Source organism: Xiphophorus couchianus, chromosome 1, assembly GCF_001444195.1.
Source record: "Xiphophorus couchianus chromosome 1, X_couchianus-1.0, whole genome shotgun sequence".
Taxonomy (NCBI): Eukaryota; Metazoa; Chordata; class Actinopteri; order Cyprinodontiformes; family Poeciliidae; genus Xiphophorus; species Xiphophorus couchianus.
In genome coordinates, this window is record NC_040228.1 from 5,522,916 (window position 1) to 5,542,700 (window position 19,785).

Consider the following 19,785-nt stretch of genomic DNA (forward strand, 5'->3'; position numbering starts at 1 on the left):
GTCTGGCTGTCAGATAGTTGATGATCCAGGTGATGAATGATCCGTCTATGTCCATTTTAACCAGCGTCTCGCGAAGTAACCCTGCCTGGATGGTGTGGAAGGCTGATGAAAAGTCAAAGAAAAGGATGAGGACAATGGTGTCAGGTTTGTCAGGGGATCAGTAGACCTTCTGCAGCACATATATAAATGCATCATCCACTGTGGGGCAGGTGTTACGGCAAACTGGAGAGGTTCCTGGACTACATCCACCTGAGTCCTCAGATGTACCAGAACCAGGCTCTTCATAACCTTCATAAAGTGAGAGGTCAGAGTTAAATGTCTGCAGTCGTTCAAGTACTTTTGGAACAACCTCCTTTGGTACTGGGACCAAGCACCATATTTTCCATAGTTCTGGTACTTTATGGAGTTTCATTCTCATGTTAAAGAGGTACTGCTGACTCCATTTAACTGACCTGAACATGTCTTTAGGACCTTCGGGCTGATATTGTCGGACCAGGGATTTTACCAGGGTGAAGTTTCTCCAGCTCTCTTTTCACCTGATCATCAGCAGTAATCATAAAACTGCAGGCAGAGAATTACCTTCACCCAACAGCATTACTAGACTCACTATATACTGAGCCTGGGAATGTTGCGCCGGACGCTCATGCTGCGTTTAAAGGCGGCTCGGAAAAAAAAACAATGGATTAAACAGCTGTGACGACTGAAAAAAAGTGCCGGGCGGGGAGTTGATTGAGAAGTAGAGGTTTCCCGGCCAAAACGGGAGACTTGACAGAAAACAGAAACAAGATGATCTTAACAAAGACAAAATACTTAAGGAACACAAAATAATAGTGAAACTCAAATCAAATCAATTCCAAAACGACTCAACAACTCGGGATCCTAACAGTAAGTACCTAATGTGACCCATCGTGTGATCCAGTTGGCTGCAACAATGTGCTTTTTTAGTTTAGTTGGTTTTAGTTCCCAGCAGACAGAACTTTTACCACATGAAACAAAGACAGGAAAAACTGTTTTTACTGGACTTCTAGAGACGAACTCGATGTTGACTTGTTGAGAGCAGTTCATGAGAGTTGATATTTACATGAAACAAGTTTACACCAAGTTTACAACAACCTCTTAATTAAGGTTGTTGAAATAAACACGTGCAATACATGGGAATTATGAATCTGTTATTTTCTGCTTAATGATGAAGTAACAAAACTCAAAAAGATAAATCACCGCAAGTTCAAAGTTTAATGGGTTGGAAATGAGGCGCTCAGCTCGATCAGCTCCTTCTGCTCCGTGTGCAGATAAAAGCCACAGGAACGACACCTGGACAGGTAACCGGCAGAGAGTTCAGCTCAAGTTAATAAGGAGAGTGTGGTGGCTGTTTTCTTTGATGGTGTGAAAAGAAGGTTTTTTTTAATTAAATTGAAAATAATGGGAATTAGTGGATCAGTGTTTTATTGGATAAAAGATTTTTTTACAAGATAAATCAATACAAGTAAGGACATTTGTCAGAAAAGTTTTTGTTGAAAATGTTACACCTCAAGGAAGTGTAGTGAGTCCTTTGGGGGGGGTTTCTATTATGATTAATGATATGTTGGACAATTTGGAGAGTGGAATGGGGATTTTCTTTATTTGCTGATGATGGAGCAATCTGGAAGAGGGGTAAAAAAATGTATTTCATTGTTAAAAAGATACAAGAAGTAATTAATATTATAGAAGACTGGTCTTTTAAATGGGGATTTAAAATTTCTATAGACGAAACAAAGACTTCATTTTTTACGAGGAAGAACGTATTAAAACATATAGTTATGAGTTAGAAAGGGTAAAGAAATGTAAGTTTTTGGGTTTATGGCTGGAGGAAGAACTCAGTTGGAAAGTTCATATTCACAAAGTAGTGGATAAATGTAAGAGAGTTTTAAATGTAATGAGGTGTTTGGTGGGGAGTGAGTGGAGTGCTGAGAGAAAAGCATTGAAGACAAAATACACAGATTTAATAAGGTCTGTATTTGATTATGGCAGTATGACTTTTGGATCAGAATCAGCAACATTACTCCAAAAATTAGATAATATTCAGTATCGAGCCTTGAGGTTATGTACAGGAGCCATCAGAACAACTAAAACATCAGATTTACTGGTAGAAATGGGAGAGATGCCACTTCAACTCAGAAGGTTACAGTTAACTTCAACTTATTGGTGTCATTTAAAGGGCCATAATGGAAATCATCCATGTCAAGAAATTTTAAAACCTAGTTGGGAAAAGGAAAAAAATTATTTAAATTCTTTTGGCTGGGAAATAGAAAAGATTATAAAAGACTTTGATTTATCTCATATAAATATCAAGCAGTTCCTCTATCACCAGTTTGTCCGTCTCTATTTAAGTGTTGATTTTACTTTATTGGAGAAAAGGGAAAAATTAAACCTTTCAGATTCATGTTCAGCACAATCATATTTAGACAATAAATACTATGGATACGTCCAAGTTTATACAGATGCTTAAAAAACTCAAATATCAATAATAGGGTGTCATTCATTGTTGCAGAATTTATTATTAAAAATGTAAAAGAATTACTGATGGAGATTAAGTTTATACAGGAGAGATGATGGGAATCATTTTAGCTTTAGGATGGACTGATTAGGATGGATAGAGGAAGTTCGTCCACTAAGAGGTATAATATGTTCTGATTCAAGTTCATCATTATATTCATTTAAAAATAATCATTCTATTAGTAGACCAGCCCTTTTATTAGAAATTCAGTTATTAATTTATAGAATTCAGGCGATGGGTATATTAGTTATTTTTACATGGATATTATGACATGTAGGAATAAAAGGAAATGAGTTGGCAGACAAATATGCAAAACAAGCTACAAAAAACAGATAGTTATATTGATATGTCGGTGCCATTCAGTAAAGAATAAATCAAATCAATTATTAAACAAAAGGTTGAGGAAAAATGGCAGAAACAGTGGGAAGAAGATAAAACTGGCAGGCGGCTTTACAGTATTCAAGGAAAAGTTGGTGTAATGAAGAGAACAGGGCGAAATAGAAAGGAGGAAACCATAATATCCAGATTATGTTTTGGTCACACAGGGTTAAATAGTGATTTATTTAAAATGGGAAAACATCCAACAGGAGAATGTGATTTTTGTTTTCAAGAAGAGACAGTAAAAGATGTCTTGTTCTGTTCCAAATATTCGGTTGAGAGGAGGGAAGGGAATATGTAACTACAAGACAATAATATACAGTTAAATATGCACGATATTTTGGACAAAATTTCTACTTCTGAATATTTTTGTTCTTTACTGAAATACCTTAAGAAAACGAAATTGATAGAAAGGGTATAGAATTATTATTATTATTATTATTATTATTATTATTATTATTATTATTATTATTATTATTATTATTATTATTATTGGGTAATGTATACGTAGCATCCCGGTCCACAAACCACTCCACTAGATGGCGGTAATGCAATCCATTTGATACGTTGCTTCCCAGTCGCCATAAGAAAAAGAAGAAGAAGAAGAAGACGTATACTTCTCCAACACATTTGCACATGCGCACTGCACAGTTGACTGTTGACGTAACACATGTTGACGTTTGTGTCTAATATGGCTTCCAGCGCCTGGTCCGAAAGAATACTGCAGCTCCTTCGGCGAATGAACAACTTTTATTCAGCAGGTATTCAAGTGAAGCGCCACACATTCACTTCTTCGACACCGGGCCGTTTTTAAAGAGCTGTGTTCGCAGGTTCCAGTCGGTCCAGCTGCTTCAGGTTTGAGATAGACGGAGCCCAGGTTGGCTGGATTCCTCCCCATGTCGTCTCTCTGCTCACTCCACACGCGGATGTGTTCCTTCCGCCACAGAGGGGCGCTGTTTCCCTCTGTCCCAGCCTCGACTGCTACGAGAAGAGGTCAGAGGCGGTGAACGATGTTTTAGGGGCCCTCAGGCAGGAGAGCTCTCTGACCTGCCTCAGAGGATGGAGGGATGAGGTCAGACTTCACACACCCTGATTATTAGTAGCACGTGAGGATTTTATAATCACCAATATGATATTAAACTGGAATAAATCTTAGTTCCAACTACATGTGGAATGATAATAGATGTGATCTGTGATGACTTTCACCCGTCTAAAATATGAAAAACCCAAATGTCCATTTGAAACCAGAAATCTACGTAGGCATGTAACCTATTTTTTTTCCCCCACACGGTTAAATGTTAAATCAGAGTAAACTTTTCTCGTTTTAGGTCAGATAGAATTGCCCATACAATTTCTATTTGCATATTATTAAAATAAGGTGAGATTTTTTTTAAAGCTATCTTTAAATAGGTACGTCAGCATATACTTCCTCTGTATTTAGTAGAATTACTTTTTAAACTGAATGACTTTGGTCAAACGTTTTGGTTCTGATAGTTTGCTGGATGCCACCTGTCTTCCACGATATGATGCAGCCAGCCCCAAATGGGTGGTATTCTCAAAAGATCACATCTCCAAAAATGGAGAGTCTTTGTTGCTGGGTGTAAAACTTGCTAAGCCCGGTGTTTGGGGTGCCAGGGCAGTCATTCGTCCGGCGGCCTGTCGTGTTTTTCAGTTAAAAAATGTTTAAAGTTGACAGGAAATTTGAAAATATCAATTGATAATTATGTATTATTGAAAGACTGTAAGATTAATACCTGAACACCAACTATAAAGTCTAAAAAAATGCAAGCATTAAAAAATAAACTTAAATAAATAAGCAATGCTTTCTGGTTGTTGTTGGGATTTTTTTTTGCTTTAGTCCTGGGGTTGAGACACATATTTTCACACCAACACGTTTATTTTTAGGACACAAACTCATCTTATTATCTTGCCGTTTATCAAACACACTGACTCATCCTATCTGACCTTAAACAGAAAAGTCTTAGTCTGATTCACCTAATAACACAATCAAATCTAAAGCAGTGTTATTTTTCAGAGGTACAGTGTGAAACAGAGATTCTGTGACGTGCCTCTGATGTGGATGGAAAGAGCCGCCACAAGTACGTTTCAGCACACCGAGGTCTGGACCCTGCTGCTGCTGCTGCTGCTGCTGCTGCCTGACCTGACTGCGCTCTTGTTCTGCAGGTATTTTTGGTGTTAAAAGGTACGGAGTTCATATTAATGGGTACACTGTGAACGGCAGCGGGGAGATTAGCATGTGGCTAGCCCGACGGTCCGTCACCAAGCAGACGTATCCTGGACGGCTGGACAACATGGTGGGTGCAGAACTGAGACTTAAACAACGATCAATACTGTGAACTGGAAAAAAACACTTTTTTAACCAATGTTGATATACAAGTCAGATATCTATGCAGTAAAGGTAACATGGCTGGATCCAAGCTTTTGTCGATATTTAAGTAATATTAAAGAATAATCACTAAGTCCTAACACTAAATCCAGACCCAAAGTTTGAAAATGAAATGATTTATAATAGTGACAGTTATGGTCTTGATTCTTTTGTCTTGGAAAAAATAAGTAGATCAAATTTGGGAAATTTCTTTTATCGCAACCTAAACTCAACATTTCTGTACCAACTACTGGAAAATAATTCTAACCAGCCACAGACTCACAAGGGAAATATTTCAGTTACTGACTAAGAGCTTACATATGGATAAAGAGACTTTAGAATCTGAAAATCAGTCTTCCTCTAAAGTTTGAGCACTCTGTCTCTACTGAGTAGTCTCTTCCTATCTTTCCCCAGGCGGCTGGTGGTCTGGCTGCTGATGTTGGAATCAAACACACTCTGATCAAAGAGTGTGAGGAGGAAGCTTGTATCCCAGCAGACATCGCTGCGAAGGCGTCGCCAGTATCGACCGTAAGGTGAGTTTTATTCTCCAAATAATCCCAGAAAAATCTTTTTAAAGGAGTAGCTACTGTATGTCTACATGTTGGATCATTACTGATTATTGGCAGTAAACTGGAGGAGTTATGAGTTCATGAAATTCATCCCTTTGACTGATTTACCCAATAAAAACTAGAGAAGAGTCCTGGAAGAATTCACTGACTTTTGACTTTTCCTGTTTGTCGCTTTTGAGTTTTCTAATTTGCACACATCCAGACAAAAAGGGTTTTATATGGAAGAGGATTAGGGCCACCAAAAAAACCAAAAAAAGGAATTCTGACTTTAAAGTGAGAATTCTGAGTTTAATCTCACAATTCTTTTTTTTTTTCGGTGGCCCTAATCCTCTTCCGTAGTTTTAAAACCTTTCGTCTGAAGAAAAACTGATAAATGGGTTCAGATCGCCTTAATTTTGGATGATTGATGATTGGCCAAAACAAAAAAAAACTGATGTTATTCGCTTCTGCAAAGTTCTGAAGATCAGCCGCTGTCCCTTCTGCTCGGCAGTGAGAGGGGCTGACTGACAGAGGTCACATCAGGTCACACCTGGACATGAGTGAATAAACTACAGTGACCCTATTTTTGCCAACTTAGTCACTATCTTTAGTGACTTTTACGACAAAACAATCTGCATTGGCCAAAATACAAAATGGCAGGTGAGGCTTTTTTAAAGATTGGTGATTGGCTAGAAGACTGCAGTCAGTGTAGCCCTAGTTTCCTGTTACACTGACCACTCAAAGTGCTTTACACTACAGTCCCATTCATACTCACAAAAACACACCAATGTGCTGTAAGCAACCTGGTGTCTTGCCCGGAGCTTTCTGAGAGGAATACATGTTTGCCTGTTTACATGTTCAAATCCTGAATAGAGCTGAATTTATTGACTCGATAAAACTACTGATGGTCAATTTGATAACAACATAGCATTGAGAAACACATCCTGTATTCCTGCCAGGATTTCTCCCTTTTTTTATCACCCAAGTAGATTACTTTCATGAAGATCCCCAGACATTTAAAATCTCCTCCTCTACTTACTGGAATGCCTGCGGCAGCTACACCTACGAGGATGAAGAGGGGGTTTTCCCAGAGAGCCAGTTTGTCTTCGATTTAGAACTTCCCCTGGACTTTGTGCCCTGCGTAGGAGATGGAGAAGTTCAGGATTTCTACCTGCTGCCCATAGAGGAGGTCAGGTCTTTAATTGACCAGCGTTCCCAGAGTTCCCAGAGCCTCTTCAGCTCACTTTGTCTTGTTTCAGGTGAAGGAACTGCTGGCCACTGACGACTTCAAGCCCAACTCTGCCATGGTCATCCTGGACTTTCTCATTCGACACTCGCTCATCGAGCCGGACACAAGTTTGTTAACGGCCGCCGCTGCGATAAATAAAATCAGCCACGTATTTGACACATGACGACGCTTCTCTTTTCAGAACCGTACTATCAGGAATTTGTAACGGGACTCCATCAAACACTGTAGACCCAAGATGCAGTTATCACGTCTTCCGTACATGCAGAGGCCATCTTGGAGTCCGGTAACTCGGAGCCGAGCATTTAGGGGAGTTGGTCACTTGATAACAGCAGACTGGGCGTCAGAACTGGGACGGATCCGGTCTACTCTTGGAACATCTCAGAGATGTTTATATAATGGGTCAAAGCCCTGAAGTTGGGATTTTGCTCATTATTTAGGGATTCTTCCAAATCTGTACGACGAGGAATTAAAGGTGGAATGCCGAGGTGCAGAACCTGACCTGAGGACGATCGACCAGACTTCACCCAGCTCTCCTTTCTCCTCCTCAGCCTTTTCTTCTCGTCATCTCTTAAAGCGCTCCTCACCTCTGAAATGACTTGTCCTTCTTTTAACACAGCCTTCTTAAGTTACTGTAAATGTTTAACATTATCTGAATGAAATGACCTCCTGTTTGTTGTTTTTTTGGTTCCAGCTGTTTAAAAGCCTGATTTTTTTTCTCAATTTGTGTCTTGTTCTCTGTCCTTAACACTGGAGATTGATGATGAAATGTTTCCAGAAGACAGGCCTGTCACAATAACTGATTTTGTTGGACGACTAATTGTCTTAGAAATGATTGCGATAAATACTGTCGTTTTGAGACCATTTTCAGAATGAATAATGGATAAATAATGCAAGCGCACCCTATCAAAGATCAATAAACTTTAGTTTTAAAAGAACGTAAACCACTGGAACTGGAAGACATTTTAAATATCCAAAATAAATAAACCCAATAATAAAAATAAGTGAAATGGACTATTAATTGCCCTTCGAAGCATATTAATCATTATGCTTTGACAGGGAAAATGGCTGTACCTGCCAGGCAGGAGTTTTGTCAAATGTTTTCTGCATTTGTCAAAATGGCAGCTTTTCAATAATATTAAAGCCCATTAAAACCCATTCAGACCACTGGATGATTACTTAGTTGGGATTTAACAGAATCTACTGATGGTAGTAAAAATGTTATATTTTACTTGTACTTTTGGTTTGTCGCTTTTAAGACTCTATAGATGTGTGATAAGTATAATCTACGAGGTCTTCCAGTAAGTATAACCAGGTACATCTTCACATTTCCTGTCAATACAGAAACATGGCAGCCTGCTGGTGAACTGAGGCCCCATCAGGCCCCAGTGGCCCCATCACCAGGCTTGGCAAGTTTTATGAAGGAAACTTTGTATTGCAGTGAGCTGCTTCTCAACAATTGTTTGATAGCCTATTAAATACGGATGTACAAACATGAAAATTGGGTCTGATAACCGATATTTACCAATATCACATAGATTTAAAGTATTTCCTTACAATTTTGACACCGTAGAGGCCCACGCCACTTTCATTCTCTACTACTTCAAAACTGGATCAAACCTGTTGCCTCCTCTGAACCTGGATATTCTGTATGGCACAGAGACAAATGGGTGGAAAATATTCACAGAACAAATATTTGACCTTATATTTGTACATCTTTTCAGCTCTTTGTTTTTTTTTTGCCAGTTTGTCATGTTTGGATGTAAATGAATAATGTGGGCTCCACTTAAATCACTGGAAAACAGGAACTGGTAATAACTAGACCGCTTCAGCTGCTTTCCTACATCTTGATCCGTTTTTATGAGAGAGCTCTGTTACCGTTTTAGAAAACATGAATGTCTTTGACTGTGAAACACTTCACTTGAAATCATCTTGTTGACAAATCACACGAGAACGAACCGCAGCGCCTTTCTCTGTTGACTTTATTTCCTTTAAAATACATTAAAATCTGCAGAAGTTTCAAGAAAGGTTTTGTGTATAAATGAACAACTGCCTTACAAATCCCTCAGGAGCTGTGTGCATTTCAGAAGGTTTCCAGAGTGTACACAACACTGACCTAATGTTTAATATTTGTGCAAAGTACAAGGTAAGCCAGTAGAATATCACATAAAGTAACAGAAAGCCCAACAGGAGGCGAGTTAGCTTGCAGACAGGAAACATGTTAAGCTGAAATTAAAAAGGTCCATTTTAAATCATGGGAGAACGACAAAGTAGATGAGGTTCAGCAGATTCAGCAGAATCTGTCACTGAACAGCAGGAGTCACATCAGCGCAACACGATCCTGAGAAACACAGACGGGCCTTTTTGTTAGTTTGTTTGTACGTTTCCGGGTTTTTTCGAAGCAGAAGTCGTTCTGTTGCAAAGGAAAAACCTACAAAGGCAACAACTAAGTGCTCTGACAAAAACAGCCCGGCTTCTGCAGAGCGTGACGGCTGACTGTGGAGACAGATTTTACCGAAAGTACCGAGACAACGTGGCAGGAGACCAGAGAGCACGGAGAGATCTGCCTCTCCAGCCCATCTTAAAAACTGCTCCTCGCACTTTTAATATTCCATTCGATTTAGTCCTCAAGCAAAATAAACGGGTTAATACACAAGTTAGATGATATTTGCCATCTTTAGACGTCTTTAAATACAGAAAAAGAAGCGGAGGAGTATTCAAAAGCTGTCACTACACACAGAGTATGTGCTTACTAGTTTTGATATATTTATCTAGAATTATTTCTCCTTTTCCAGAAAATATACACATAGAAATATCTCAGTAATAACTAAAAGTTACATATATGTGTGTGACTTTCATTTGGAGAATTTGGGGGTTTATGATTGACTTTGAGAAATGCAGGCTTGCATGATGTCTAGGGGCCAATCTGTAAATTCTAGCTGAATGTGATTCTGCACTAAACACGACATTTCGTAAAAACAGTTGAACTAACTGAGCTGTGTGTTTACACAGGCCTGGAACAAAACAAAACAAAACAAAAGATAATTTAATACTCTGCAGTCTACAGGAATAAAAACATAATTTTCTGACTGTGTAGCCGAGATCATTTCAGCTAACTGAATTAACATGGTTATGTTTTGAAGCCCAAACGCAAGCCAGCAAATACAGTTTATAAAACAGAAATTCAGGCACAAGTAAAGAAACCTGGAGAATACGAAATGAACCCATTCAGAACAGGTGGGAGTATTATGGTGACCTACTTTATAGATGCTTTATGTCATAATCAGATACTTTCTTTCAAAAAAAAAACCTGTTAGCCAAACAAAATCAGAAACAATCTGAGATGTTCCCTTCTCTGTATTCTTTTATATCGTCTTTTATGTTTACGGTGAATTTATAGCTAAACATGTAGCCTTACGTTCATAATTATCCCTTTCTTTTTTCTTCTTTTTTTTTAAAAATCTTGGTTAATTTTTCCCTTTGGCTGACATCAGCATGTTTTTGACTCATCTGAGTTAGAGCAAATTAAGTCTGCCTGCTCTGGTGACAAAGCAGACCCAGGAGGTCTGCTCGGCCTTTCCCTTCCCACCATGGACTCTGTAATGGATTCTCTATAGCAGAGCGCAGCCACTCTTCCTGCCTCTTTTCTTGGCCTGCAGCGCCGCTCTGGTGGCCATCTCAAAAACATCCCTCACGCCATCTTTTGTCTTGGCTGAGCACTCCAGGTAACCAGAGGCATTGATCCGGTTTGACATGTCCCTGCCCTCCTCCGTCTTCACCGGTTCCTGATTGGATAAAACACGAAGAAGAAAAACAAAACTGGATTCAGTCAAAGCAAAAAGAGTAACAAGTTACTTGGTACGCTGCAGTCAGCAGTTACCAGAAGCCATTTTTAGGGTGTTTTCACACCTGTTAATTGCAAATGTGTTTCATGTTCAGCTAGTGCGGTTCACTTTCACACTGCATCGTGTCAAGCGAACTAGCCCCTTTGAAAAGCCTTTTGCACCCCTGCTGCACCGAGAACCACTGAAGGAAACAACATGAAAACCTCTGAAGAAAGCAAACATTGAGCGCAACTTCTACCGTCATGAAACATTAAGAGAAATTGAGTGGCGTCAGATTTTAGCAGTTGGAGGTTTCCTTTTTTTGCCTTGGGTAAAATACCACGAGCCGTTTCTCCCGCTAGCACAGGGCGTTTGTTTTGGTTGTATTTGCCCAGAATGCCCCTCACTTCCTGTAGTTAGCTTCCTAATTTTTTTAGTGGTCTTCGATCCACTTGCATATGCATTTGACCAGCGTTAGCTCTGTTGGTTCTCATTAGAGGTCAATTATGCATTCACACCTCCCCCAAATGAACCAAACTTTCTAGACTTTAAGGTGGACTAAACACGACTGGTGTGAACACACACTTAGAGCCATGTTTGTTTATTAAACACCATAATTCTTTGGAGTCCATCTTTAATTTCTTTAGAGGCAGGCAGCTCAACATGCTTTAAGCCACAGGTGTCAAACTGCAGTCCTGGAGGGCCGCTGCCCTGGAACTTTTAGATGTGCCTCTGCTGCACCAAACCTGAACAGAATAATTAGGTCATTAAGGCTCTGAAGAACTGATCTACACAAGGAGGAGGTCATTAAGCCATTTCATTCCAGTGTTTTGTACCTGTGGCACATCTAAAAACTGCAGGACAGTGGCCCTTGAGGACTGGAGTTTGACACCCTTGCTTTAAGCCATTAAAAAACATACATTTTAAATACTGTTCATCTGATTCGGAGAGTTGTGGAGCTACGATTTTTAGACTTTTGTCTGGCTTCTCCCTACTTTCCAGTGGCGTACTCTACACCAGGCAAGCACATAGTGTAGCTCTAAGAAACTTGACTCCACACTTCAACTCTGCAGTGTGTGTGTGTGTGACACACAATTTTGCTCTTCTCTATTCATGTGTCATTTTCTCTTTTGTATGAAATGACTTCAATAATTCATGACACATGGTGTGAAATGTATTTGTTGCCGTGCTTCGATTGAACGGAAATGTGACGTTTGAACCGTTCCCATTGAGTAGAACATATTTGAAATTTGTTCAAGCAGAAGCTTTATGAACTGAAAGCTTCACCGACCTGTTTCATCTTGGCCAGCTCTCTGCGAGTGTGGTCATCGTTTCGCAGGTCTTTTTTATTTCCCACCAGGATTATGGGCACATTGGGACAGAAATGCTTCACCTCCGGAGTCCATTTCTCGGGAATATTCTCTACGTGAGGAGCAAGGAGAACTGCGATTTACTTGGGAGCGGAGAAATCCAGGAAACAAACGAGTAAGAAGTCATACCTAAGCTGTCGGGGCTGTCGATGGAGAAGCACATGAGAATGACGTCTGTGTCTGGATACGAGAGAGGTCTGAGACGGTCGTAATCCTCCTGACCCGCAGTGTCCCACAGAGCCAGCTCCACCTGCGACAAGACAACAAACACACAGCTGTCTTCATAAAGCTTTGTCGTACATTTCACAAAAACTAGCCCAAGCCTTGGGTTCAAAGGCAGACATTGACTATTTAAATCAAGAAGTATGCCTCTTTAGGCCCTTTTAAATCATACCTACTGTCTGGGAAATGGGTATTATGTACACCTTGCGATCAGAGAACAGAGATCCTCCGTATCTTCAGCATGACCTTCCAGTGTTTCGTCTGCTCTGAGCGATATGTCAATTACCTGAGTCTAACGCAGAGTAATTGCCTGCTGAGCATGCAAGATTTCACAGGACTTGAGTTTTTAAAAGTAGGGCGGGGTCTACAGTTTGGTCTGGGAGAGCATGTGGTGGACAAAGAAGTTTAGGGCTGGCTGCTGCAGGTGGGCTTTAAATCATTTGGAATAACTTGTTTTTTTATTACATGTGCCTCTATTGCATGACCTCCTCTGCAACCAGAACTGCAGAAGGCTGTTAGTGACCCACAGATTCAATCCAGCTGTGTGGCAAAGAGGAAACACCTAAAACATGGAAGGCAGGTGAAACACTGATCTACTGTAAACCTGCTAACGACTGATTCAGTCTGTTGATTCTTGGATTGGCTACTGGTTAAACTCAACTGGGCCATTACTACTTGTGTGGAAACTTTATCAGCATGTGGATATTTCCTAATGAATTTAATCATCAACTTGTTTGGAAACGTTTGTGATTAACGGAGGATTGAACCAGTTGTTTGATGGACGTTTATCCTGCATAAATTGTAAATCATTTTTCCAACTACAATACAAATCACCTTTTGCACTATTTTTCTGTCTCTGGTGTGTTAAAATCAGCCCTGATCCTCCCTGAGTTTCATGTTTAGGTCTTCTGATAAACAGCTTTTTACTTTAAATATTGATCGCCTCATTTTAATACAAGTGTAGCATCATAAATGCTACACTATGCTGCAGCTTGATAGGTAAATGTGATTATATATGTCAACTAACAGAAAGATACATATTCATGAATAGTCATTAGCGTGTCCTTATTAATTTAACTGTGAATGTACAAAGGGAACTGTACGCTTTGTATGTTTGTTCTCAGACTTATAACCAGTACACTATTTAATATTTCAATGTTTTCCAAAACTTTTCAAATGTTTTTTATCATCTTTCTGACCAGCGTCTTTCACACTCTTACTTTTGTGTTTTTCAGCTCCTGCTCAGCCGTTTGACCCAAGGTTGACTGACAAGGCCTTCAGTGAAACTGTCAGGAAGTGGCTTCATTACGTGCCAGAACTGGAGGAAGCCATCAAGGAACCAAAGTGACGCCAACCAGAGTAAAACTTGGGTTACCCGAACTGGTTCTGTTTCCCTGGTTCATACAGTACAAAGCTTAACCTCGTGAATGCTGTTCTTCCATAAACAATAGACTGTTGTTCCGACAGTCAAAAAGGAGTCAAATATGTCTATGCCTGTTTTCTTAAACAAAATTTAATATTAGGGCGTGCCGTGGTGGCGTAGGGGATAGAGCGACCCATATTTGGAGGCCTTCAGTCCTCGACGCGGCCGTCGAGGGTTCGACTCACGGACCCGACAATATTTGCCGCATGTCTTCCCTCCTCTCCTTCCCCCTTTCCTGTCAGCCTACTATCATATAAGGGACACTAGAGCCCACAAAAGAGGGTACAAAAAAAAGTAATATTAATGCCATATTGTAATTTTTTAAGTTTGTGTACACACATTTTTGGAAATATGGTCATGTAAGATCATTTTGAATGACGTCGCCTGCAAACAAAATGGTGCATTTAACACCAGTGAAGAAACTTTTAATCGTATGTTATGATGTAGACCTATCAGACCAAAAAACGTACATGAATCATTATTGACCCCTTAACTTTGATTTAATATAAAAGCAACACAAATGTACAGTAGATCCACATTCAGATGATGGTTGAATCAACATTGATATAGTGACAGTCATGGTTGAAACACTAACGTCGATTCAACATGCAAGTCACCGACCACTTTCATGTTGTTCCAGTGTCAGGCTTCAACGTGGCTTCAACGTTTCTAACTAACGTTGATTTTTTTTTACTGTTATGACATTTGTGATGTGTAGCCATTGCAACGAGGTGTTCTACAACTGGACGCAGCTGATAGACATTTCAAGTAATACCTCAAATGCAACCCCAAATCAGACAAGTTGACAAACGGGCAGATGGTGGATAGACGGAGGAAGTTCAAACCATCTCTTCCATCCATTAAAATAGGGAATGTAGGATCTTTGGCAAACAAATTGGATGAACTCCAGTCGCTAACAAGGATCCAGCCAGCACGCTGGATATGCGGTATTATACGTTTCACTGAGTCACAGCTATAGGATCATATCCCAGACTCCAACAGTTCTCTGACCATCGAGGCAGACAGAGGTTTAAAGAGGAGTGGCAAAAGCATAGGAGGTGAATTAGCAGAGACCACAGATTGTATAATCCAGGACAAGATCCTGTGAAGAGTCGTCTCTGCGGCCCAGATATTAAGCTTTAATTAGTAAGGTTTCACCCATATTACTTGCTAAGCGAGTTTACCCATGTTACTCTGGCAACTACTAACACTCCACCATCAGCTGTCACCAACACTTCATGTGATGTCATCAGCTTACATGATTTCAAGCTTGTACAAAACATCTCAATGTGTTTGTGGCAAAAGCTGATGATTTAAACCAGGTCTCACTCTCTGCTACACTTCCAATGGTTCAACGGTTTGCTAGCTGCTCTAGAGAAATCAAAATGTTGGATTGGTTTTATGCAAATGTCGTGGATTCATGCATCCCCAAAACAAGACCTCGTCTTGGCAAATTCGCTCACAATCTTGATGCCTGCTCAGAATATAAACCCCTTGTTCAGAATCTGTAATGAAGACGTGATGCAGTGAGAAGACGGTCACAGGAAGCTGAAGAAGCAGCCATGGCGGGTTGTTCTGATGTTATAGATGGGGATGCCTGGAGCCAACCACATGGGCAGGACATCAATGACATGGCTGACTGTGTAACCGAACTGCTAACCAGGAAAAAAAGAAGAGCCTTCAGGGAGTGAAACGGGGAATTATTGAGGCGCATGCTCAAGTTTCACGCAAGATTAGAGCCAGTAAAGAGGCGTACAGGAAGAACCAGGTCCAACAAAACGATATCACAGATGTGTGGTCAGGGACGAAGAAGATCACAGGCTTCAAAAACAAGGAGGATCGGCTGGATGCAAGTCCAGACAGATCCAACGATTGGGACACCCATTGGTCCTCGATGACTATGGACCTGTTGTCCTGATATCCCACATAATGAAGGTGCTGAAAATAATGAAGATATTTATGCTTTGTGTTGAAGCATAAATTTGTGTTGAGTGTTAACCTGGACAACAGACTCGATGCAACAATGAAGTCGTCTACAAGAAAGGACAAACAACTACAAAACCCTCCCTGCAGAAACGTGCATGTTATGAGCAATAACAACATTTCATTTCTCTTTGGAATAAATCGAGTATTTTTTAAATTGAAAATATATGAACACCGTCACACTTTATCAAATCGTCAGCTCACCTGTTTACCATCCACCTCGATGTCTGCCACATAGTTCTCAAACACGGTGGGAACGTAGACCTCAGGGAACTGATCTTTGCTGAACACTATGAGCAGACATGTCTTCCCACAGGCTCCATCACCCACTATCACCAGTTTCTTTCTGATCGCAGCCATCTGGGAAGACAACAAGACTAACGTGATTGAGATTACCAAGCTCAGGGTGGTTTACAGCAAAGTGGAAATGTACAAGACAGATTGTGTGTATTACAAATATAGAAAATGAATCAGATGACTAGCAAATCATTTTGTCTTAACATAAAGTGTACAGAAATTATCTCTTGTTGTTACATATCTAGTATATAAGCAGTCAGATGTTTATTTATTCTTCAAATCTTCATCAATAATTCTGCTCACTGAAATATAATTTTCAGCTCCTACTCATTTGGATTATCATTTGCAGATGTCAGCAGTGTGTCTAAAATATTTGAACATGTCTGGAGCTACCGTTTGTGCTCCAACTGACTGATCGGTCAGTTGAACACAAACCCTGTAAATTCTAGACACTAACAGGTACCATAGAATTGCACAAAAATCCATGAGGGACGGCGGAGTCCCTGCTCAAAATTCCATGAAAAAGGTGTACGGACCCTTGTGCCAGAAGCCCATTAAAATGCTGTCTACATCGTTTTAAACTGTGTGATTGTGAGTGGGAATAAAAATAGCAACAGGTATTTTGTTCCATATAACACAGTAGGAGTGTAACAGGTAAACATTTTATGGATGCAAACTCGACTAAAAACCCACCTGTTTAGAATTGTATTTGAAACGTAATCAATTACAAATTTATTGATGGAACCTGACTTGATGTCGTGTTTTGATTGTTGATTCTATGTTGCATTGTGTTTCTGTGTTTGATATGATGTAAAGCACTTTGAAATGCCTTGCTGCTGAAATGTGCTATACAAATAAAATTTGATTGATTGATTGATTGATTGATTGATTGATTGGTGACTAAAAAATTGCTTTTTATTTTTGCTATTGTGGTTGTAGTTTGGAGTCTTCACAATATTGTGCACAGCCAGGGCGTCAGTCCTTATTGGGTTTCCCCCCCACCCATTCTTGTTAACAACATATTACAGAAATTGAGATGGAGACTTTTGCACAGACGTGATTTTGAAGTCGGAGAAATCAATTAGAAATCTTCATTTAAGGTCATATTGTTTGTACTCATGTTGTCCAACTATTATTATTTGAACAGTAGAATTGCAACTACATGTAACCAACGATCAATATATATATATATATATATATATATATATATACTATTTTTATTTTTTTTCTTCCAAAGTAAATCATGATGATGGTTCTGAACCCATTTCTAAAAATCTGATTTTTTTTTCTTAACTTAAAACGGGCTCAGTTCAGTGTTAGTTTCTCTCTACATGAAAACACACAAGATGTTTTCCGGAACGAGCTGAGCTGTTTTGTCTTGCATGGACACCGAACATGTTTTGAACCGGTGAAGTCATTTGGCGCAAAAGAAAATGCGGACGTCTTTGTCTCTATAGTGAAAGACAGCTGGGATTTTTTTAATAAAAAAGTTCAATCCGACCTGAATGCGGACTGTGACGTTCAGGACTATTTCTGTGTTCTTTACGGAAGTGTCAGGCAATCACAAGAAGCTAACTGTTAGCCTGTTAACTTTGGGCAGTTGTTCGGCAGGAGCCGGCCTTTTCCTGAAGCGGAAACAAACTCGTTTCAACGCGTCCGAGTCTAGCTGCTGTTCTGGTGTACGGAGCGCCCGAGTAAAGAGTGGTTCTGGTCAATAAATGATGAGAAGTTCGATGGTTTTAGGAGAGATACTTGCCTTTCTGTAGTTTCCCTGTTAGACACAATAGTCCCGCCCCGGTGATGCGTAATCACGTTCCCTGCCTACAATTGAGTTTTCCACCCAATGGGACAGAGAGAAATCTGGACTGACAGGTAGACTGACCAATCAGAGACACGGATTCTGATCATCAAGTTTTCCGTAAGCTAACAAAACTTTATTTTGTTTTACTTTATCCTACTCTGTTTTTCACTCGTCAGTATTTCCACCTGCCCACTAATACAGGAGGTTTTTTTTTTTTTTTTTTTTTTACTGTTTGAGAACAACAAAAAGTATTAAAGTTGCTGTACTGAGTTGGTAAATCACTGTTTTTATTTTAATTGTATTGGGATGCAAAAAAAAATTTGCACAAACTTGGTTGAATTTAGCGATTTATTCCAGCCTGACTGTTCTGAATGTAAACGCAGCTTGACTGTGAACAATAGAAATCAATTTCAACTGAACCTCACCAAGATTTAATTTAGATTTTGGAGTTTTTTTTGTGTGGCTCTCTTGGCTGATTCCTAGTCCCCTGATAAGAAATCCAACCCATTGATACATGAACAGCTTTCCATTAATCTCATGGAAGTGCCACGTGTTAATTTTACTTTACAAGTTCAAGTAAAATTTGATGAACCTCAGACTTGTGTGGGCCCCATGTGAAGTTGCTTTTAGGATCGACTCACAGTACAAAAGCTCAAAGTGAAATCTTTAGGGCATTTACACACTGGCCACTTTTTTTATTTAGCTTCCTCAATCCTTCGTTCAGACTATTATAAAGATGAAAAGTGCCATGGTTATTTAAGTTGAACTGAAAACCACGAGAACTGTTGTAGTATATCCATTTCCCCTTCTGTGCACCACCCAGGTCCGTTTACCAGAATAATTTTATCCATAACAGAACAATTCTTACATTATTACATTATATTTATATTATTGTTATGTATTATGATTATGTATTATATGTACAAAATGTTAGTTATTTGGCTTTTGGGGGAAATTTTGGGATGAACCTAAAATGCACAATAACCTCTAAAAGTGAATTTAAAGTTACTCTCTCTACACTTTTTTATTGCACATGTCCAACTGTTCAGTGTGTCAATACTTTTTTTTTTTTGCACAACTTGTTCTTTAACAAGGAGGTTAACAACAAAAGTCATGAGTGTTTGATCTGTGAATCGCCCATGAATTTCCTGGTTCAATCAGAATTGGTGTTGAGACAGTCCCCATCATGCTGTTCGCATTTTGACACAACGAGACAAAGGCAACACCCAACAACTGATTAACAGCAGCTCAACGTTGAGAGGCTGCAGACAGGATGTTCTCAGACGGAAGTGGCCTCTGAGCTCAGAATGTCACAAAGTGTCATCAGCAGGTTGCAACAGAGTCGCAGAGAAAATGGGAGAGTTACAGAAAGGCATATAGTAGTGGATTTTCTTTGGCTGAATGCCGTCGTCATCTGCAGGGTTTCATTGTGAGCTGTAGCTTGCAGAGCTGGATGATAAACGGCAGGCAACTTCAGGTGCATTTAAGGGAGGCCAGAGGTGTCCAAGTGCCACGTCAAACCAACCTGTTTACATCATCATTGTCTGCGTCCTAGACAAACTGCAACGTGTACTTGACCACACCACCAGACACGATCGTCATCGTCTCGCATGACGTACTAATCAGCCATACAAGATTCACCGGTCAGTTAATCCAAAGCTCCCTCATGGTGAAATACAGGAACTGTTTTAACCGAGCATTTATGCTTGACAGGGGACCTATGGGCCTCCGTGTTGTGTTGTGTTGTGTGTTGAGCAGGAATGATGGCCACCAA

At 39.8% G+C, this 19,785-nt stretch overlaps 2 protein-coding genes across 2 annotated transcripts; one reads left to right on the forward strand and one right to left on the reverse strand.

Moving 5' to 3' along the window:
- The first annotated feature begins 3,544 nt into the window (after positions 1–3,544).
- tpk2 (thiamin pyrophosphokinase 2) lies at positions 3,545–8,030 on the forward strand. Its single transcript, XM_028013659.1, has 8 exons — positions 3,545–3,672; positions 3,742–3,983; positions 4,947–5,010; positions 5,096–5,226; positions 5,712–5,830; positions 6,902–7,034; positions 7,105–7,201; positions 7,276–8,030. The coding sequence occupies exons 1-8, from the start codon at positions 3,582–3,584 to the stop codon at positions 7,320–7,322; spliced, it is 924 nt and encodes a 307-aa protein (XP_027869460.1). The 5' UTR covers positions 3,545–3,581; the 3' UTR covers positions 7,323–8,030.
- Positions 8,031–9,054: 1,024 nt separating this feature from the next.
- Positions 9,055–18,065, reverse strand: LOC114142532 (rho-related GTP-binding protein RhoA-C). Its single transcript, XM_028013867.1, has 5 exons — positions 17,967–18,065; positions 16,118–16,273; positions 12,415–12,535; positions 12,207–12,337; positions 9,055–10,876 (listed from the first exon to the last, which is right to left on the reverse strand). The coding sequence occupies exons 2-5, from the start codon at positions 16,271–16,273 to the stop codon at positions 10,703–10,705; spliced, it is 582 nt and encodes a 193-aa protein (XP_027869668.1). The 5' UTR covers positions 17,967–18,065; the 3' UTR covers positions 9,055–10,702.
- Between the last annotated feature and the right edge of the window lie 1,720 nt (positions 18,066–19,785).

Coding starts and splice junctions, on each gene's coding strand:
- LOC114142532 (XM_028013867.1), bottom strand. CDS start 16,273: ATGGCTGCGATCAGAAAGAAACTGGTGATAGTGGGTGATGGAGCCTGT. Junction 12,536..16,117: donor TCGAGGTGGATGGTAAACAG/GTGAGCTGACGA, acceptor GTCTTGTCGCAG/GTGGAGCTGGCTCTGTGGGA. Junction 12,338..12,414: donor CGACAGCCCCGACAGCTTAG/GTATGACTTCTT, acceptor CTCCTCACGTAG/AGAATATTCCCGAGAAATGG.
- tpk2 (XM_028013659.1), top strand. CDS start 3,582: ATGTTGACGTTTGTGTCTAATATGGCTTCCAGCGCCTGGTCCGAAAGA. Junction 5,831..6,901: donor TCGCCAGTATCGACCGTAAG/GTGAGTTTTATT, acceptor TGCCTGCGGCAG/CTACACCTACGAGGATGAAG. Junction 7,202..7,275: donor GCTCATCGAGCCGGACACAA/GTTTGTTAACGG, acceptor TTCTCTTTTCAG/AACCGTACTATCAGGAATTT.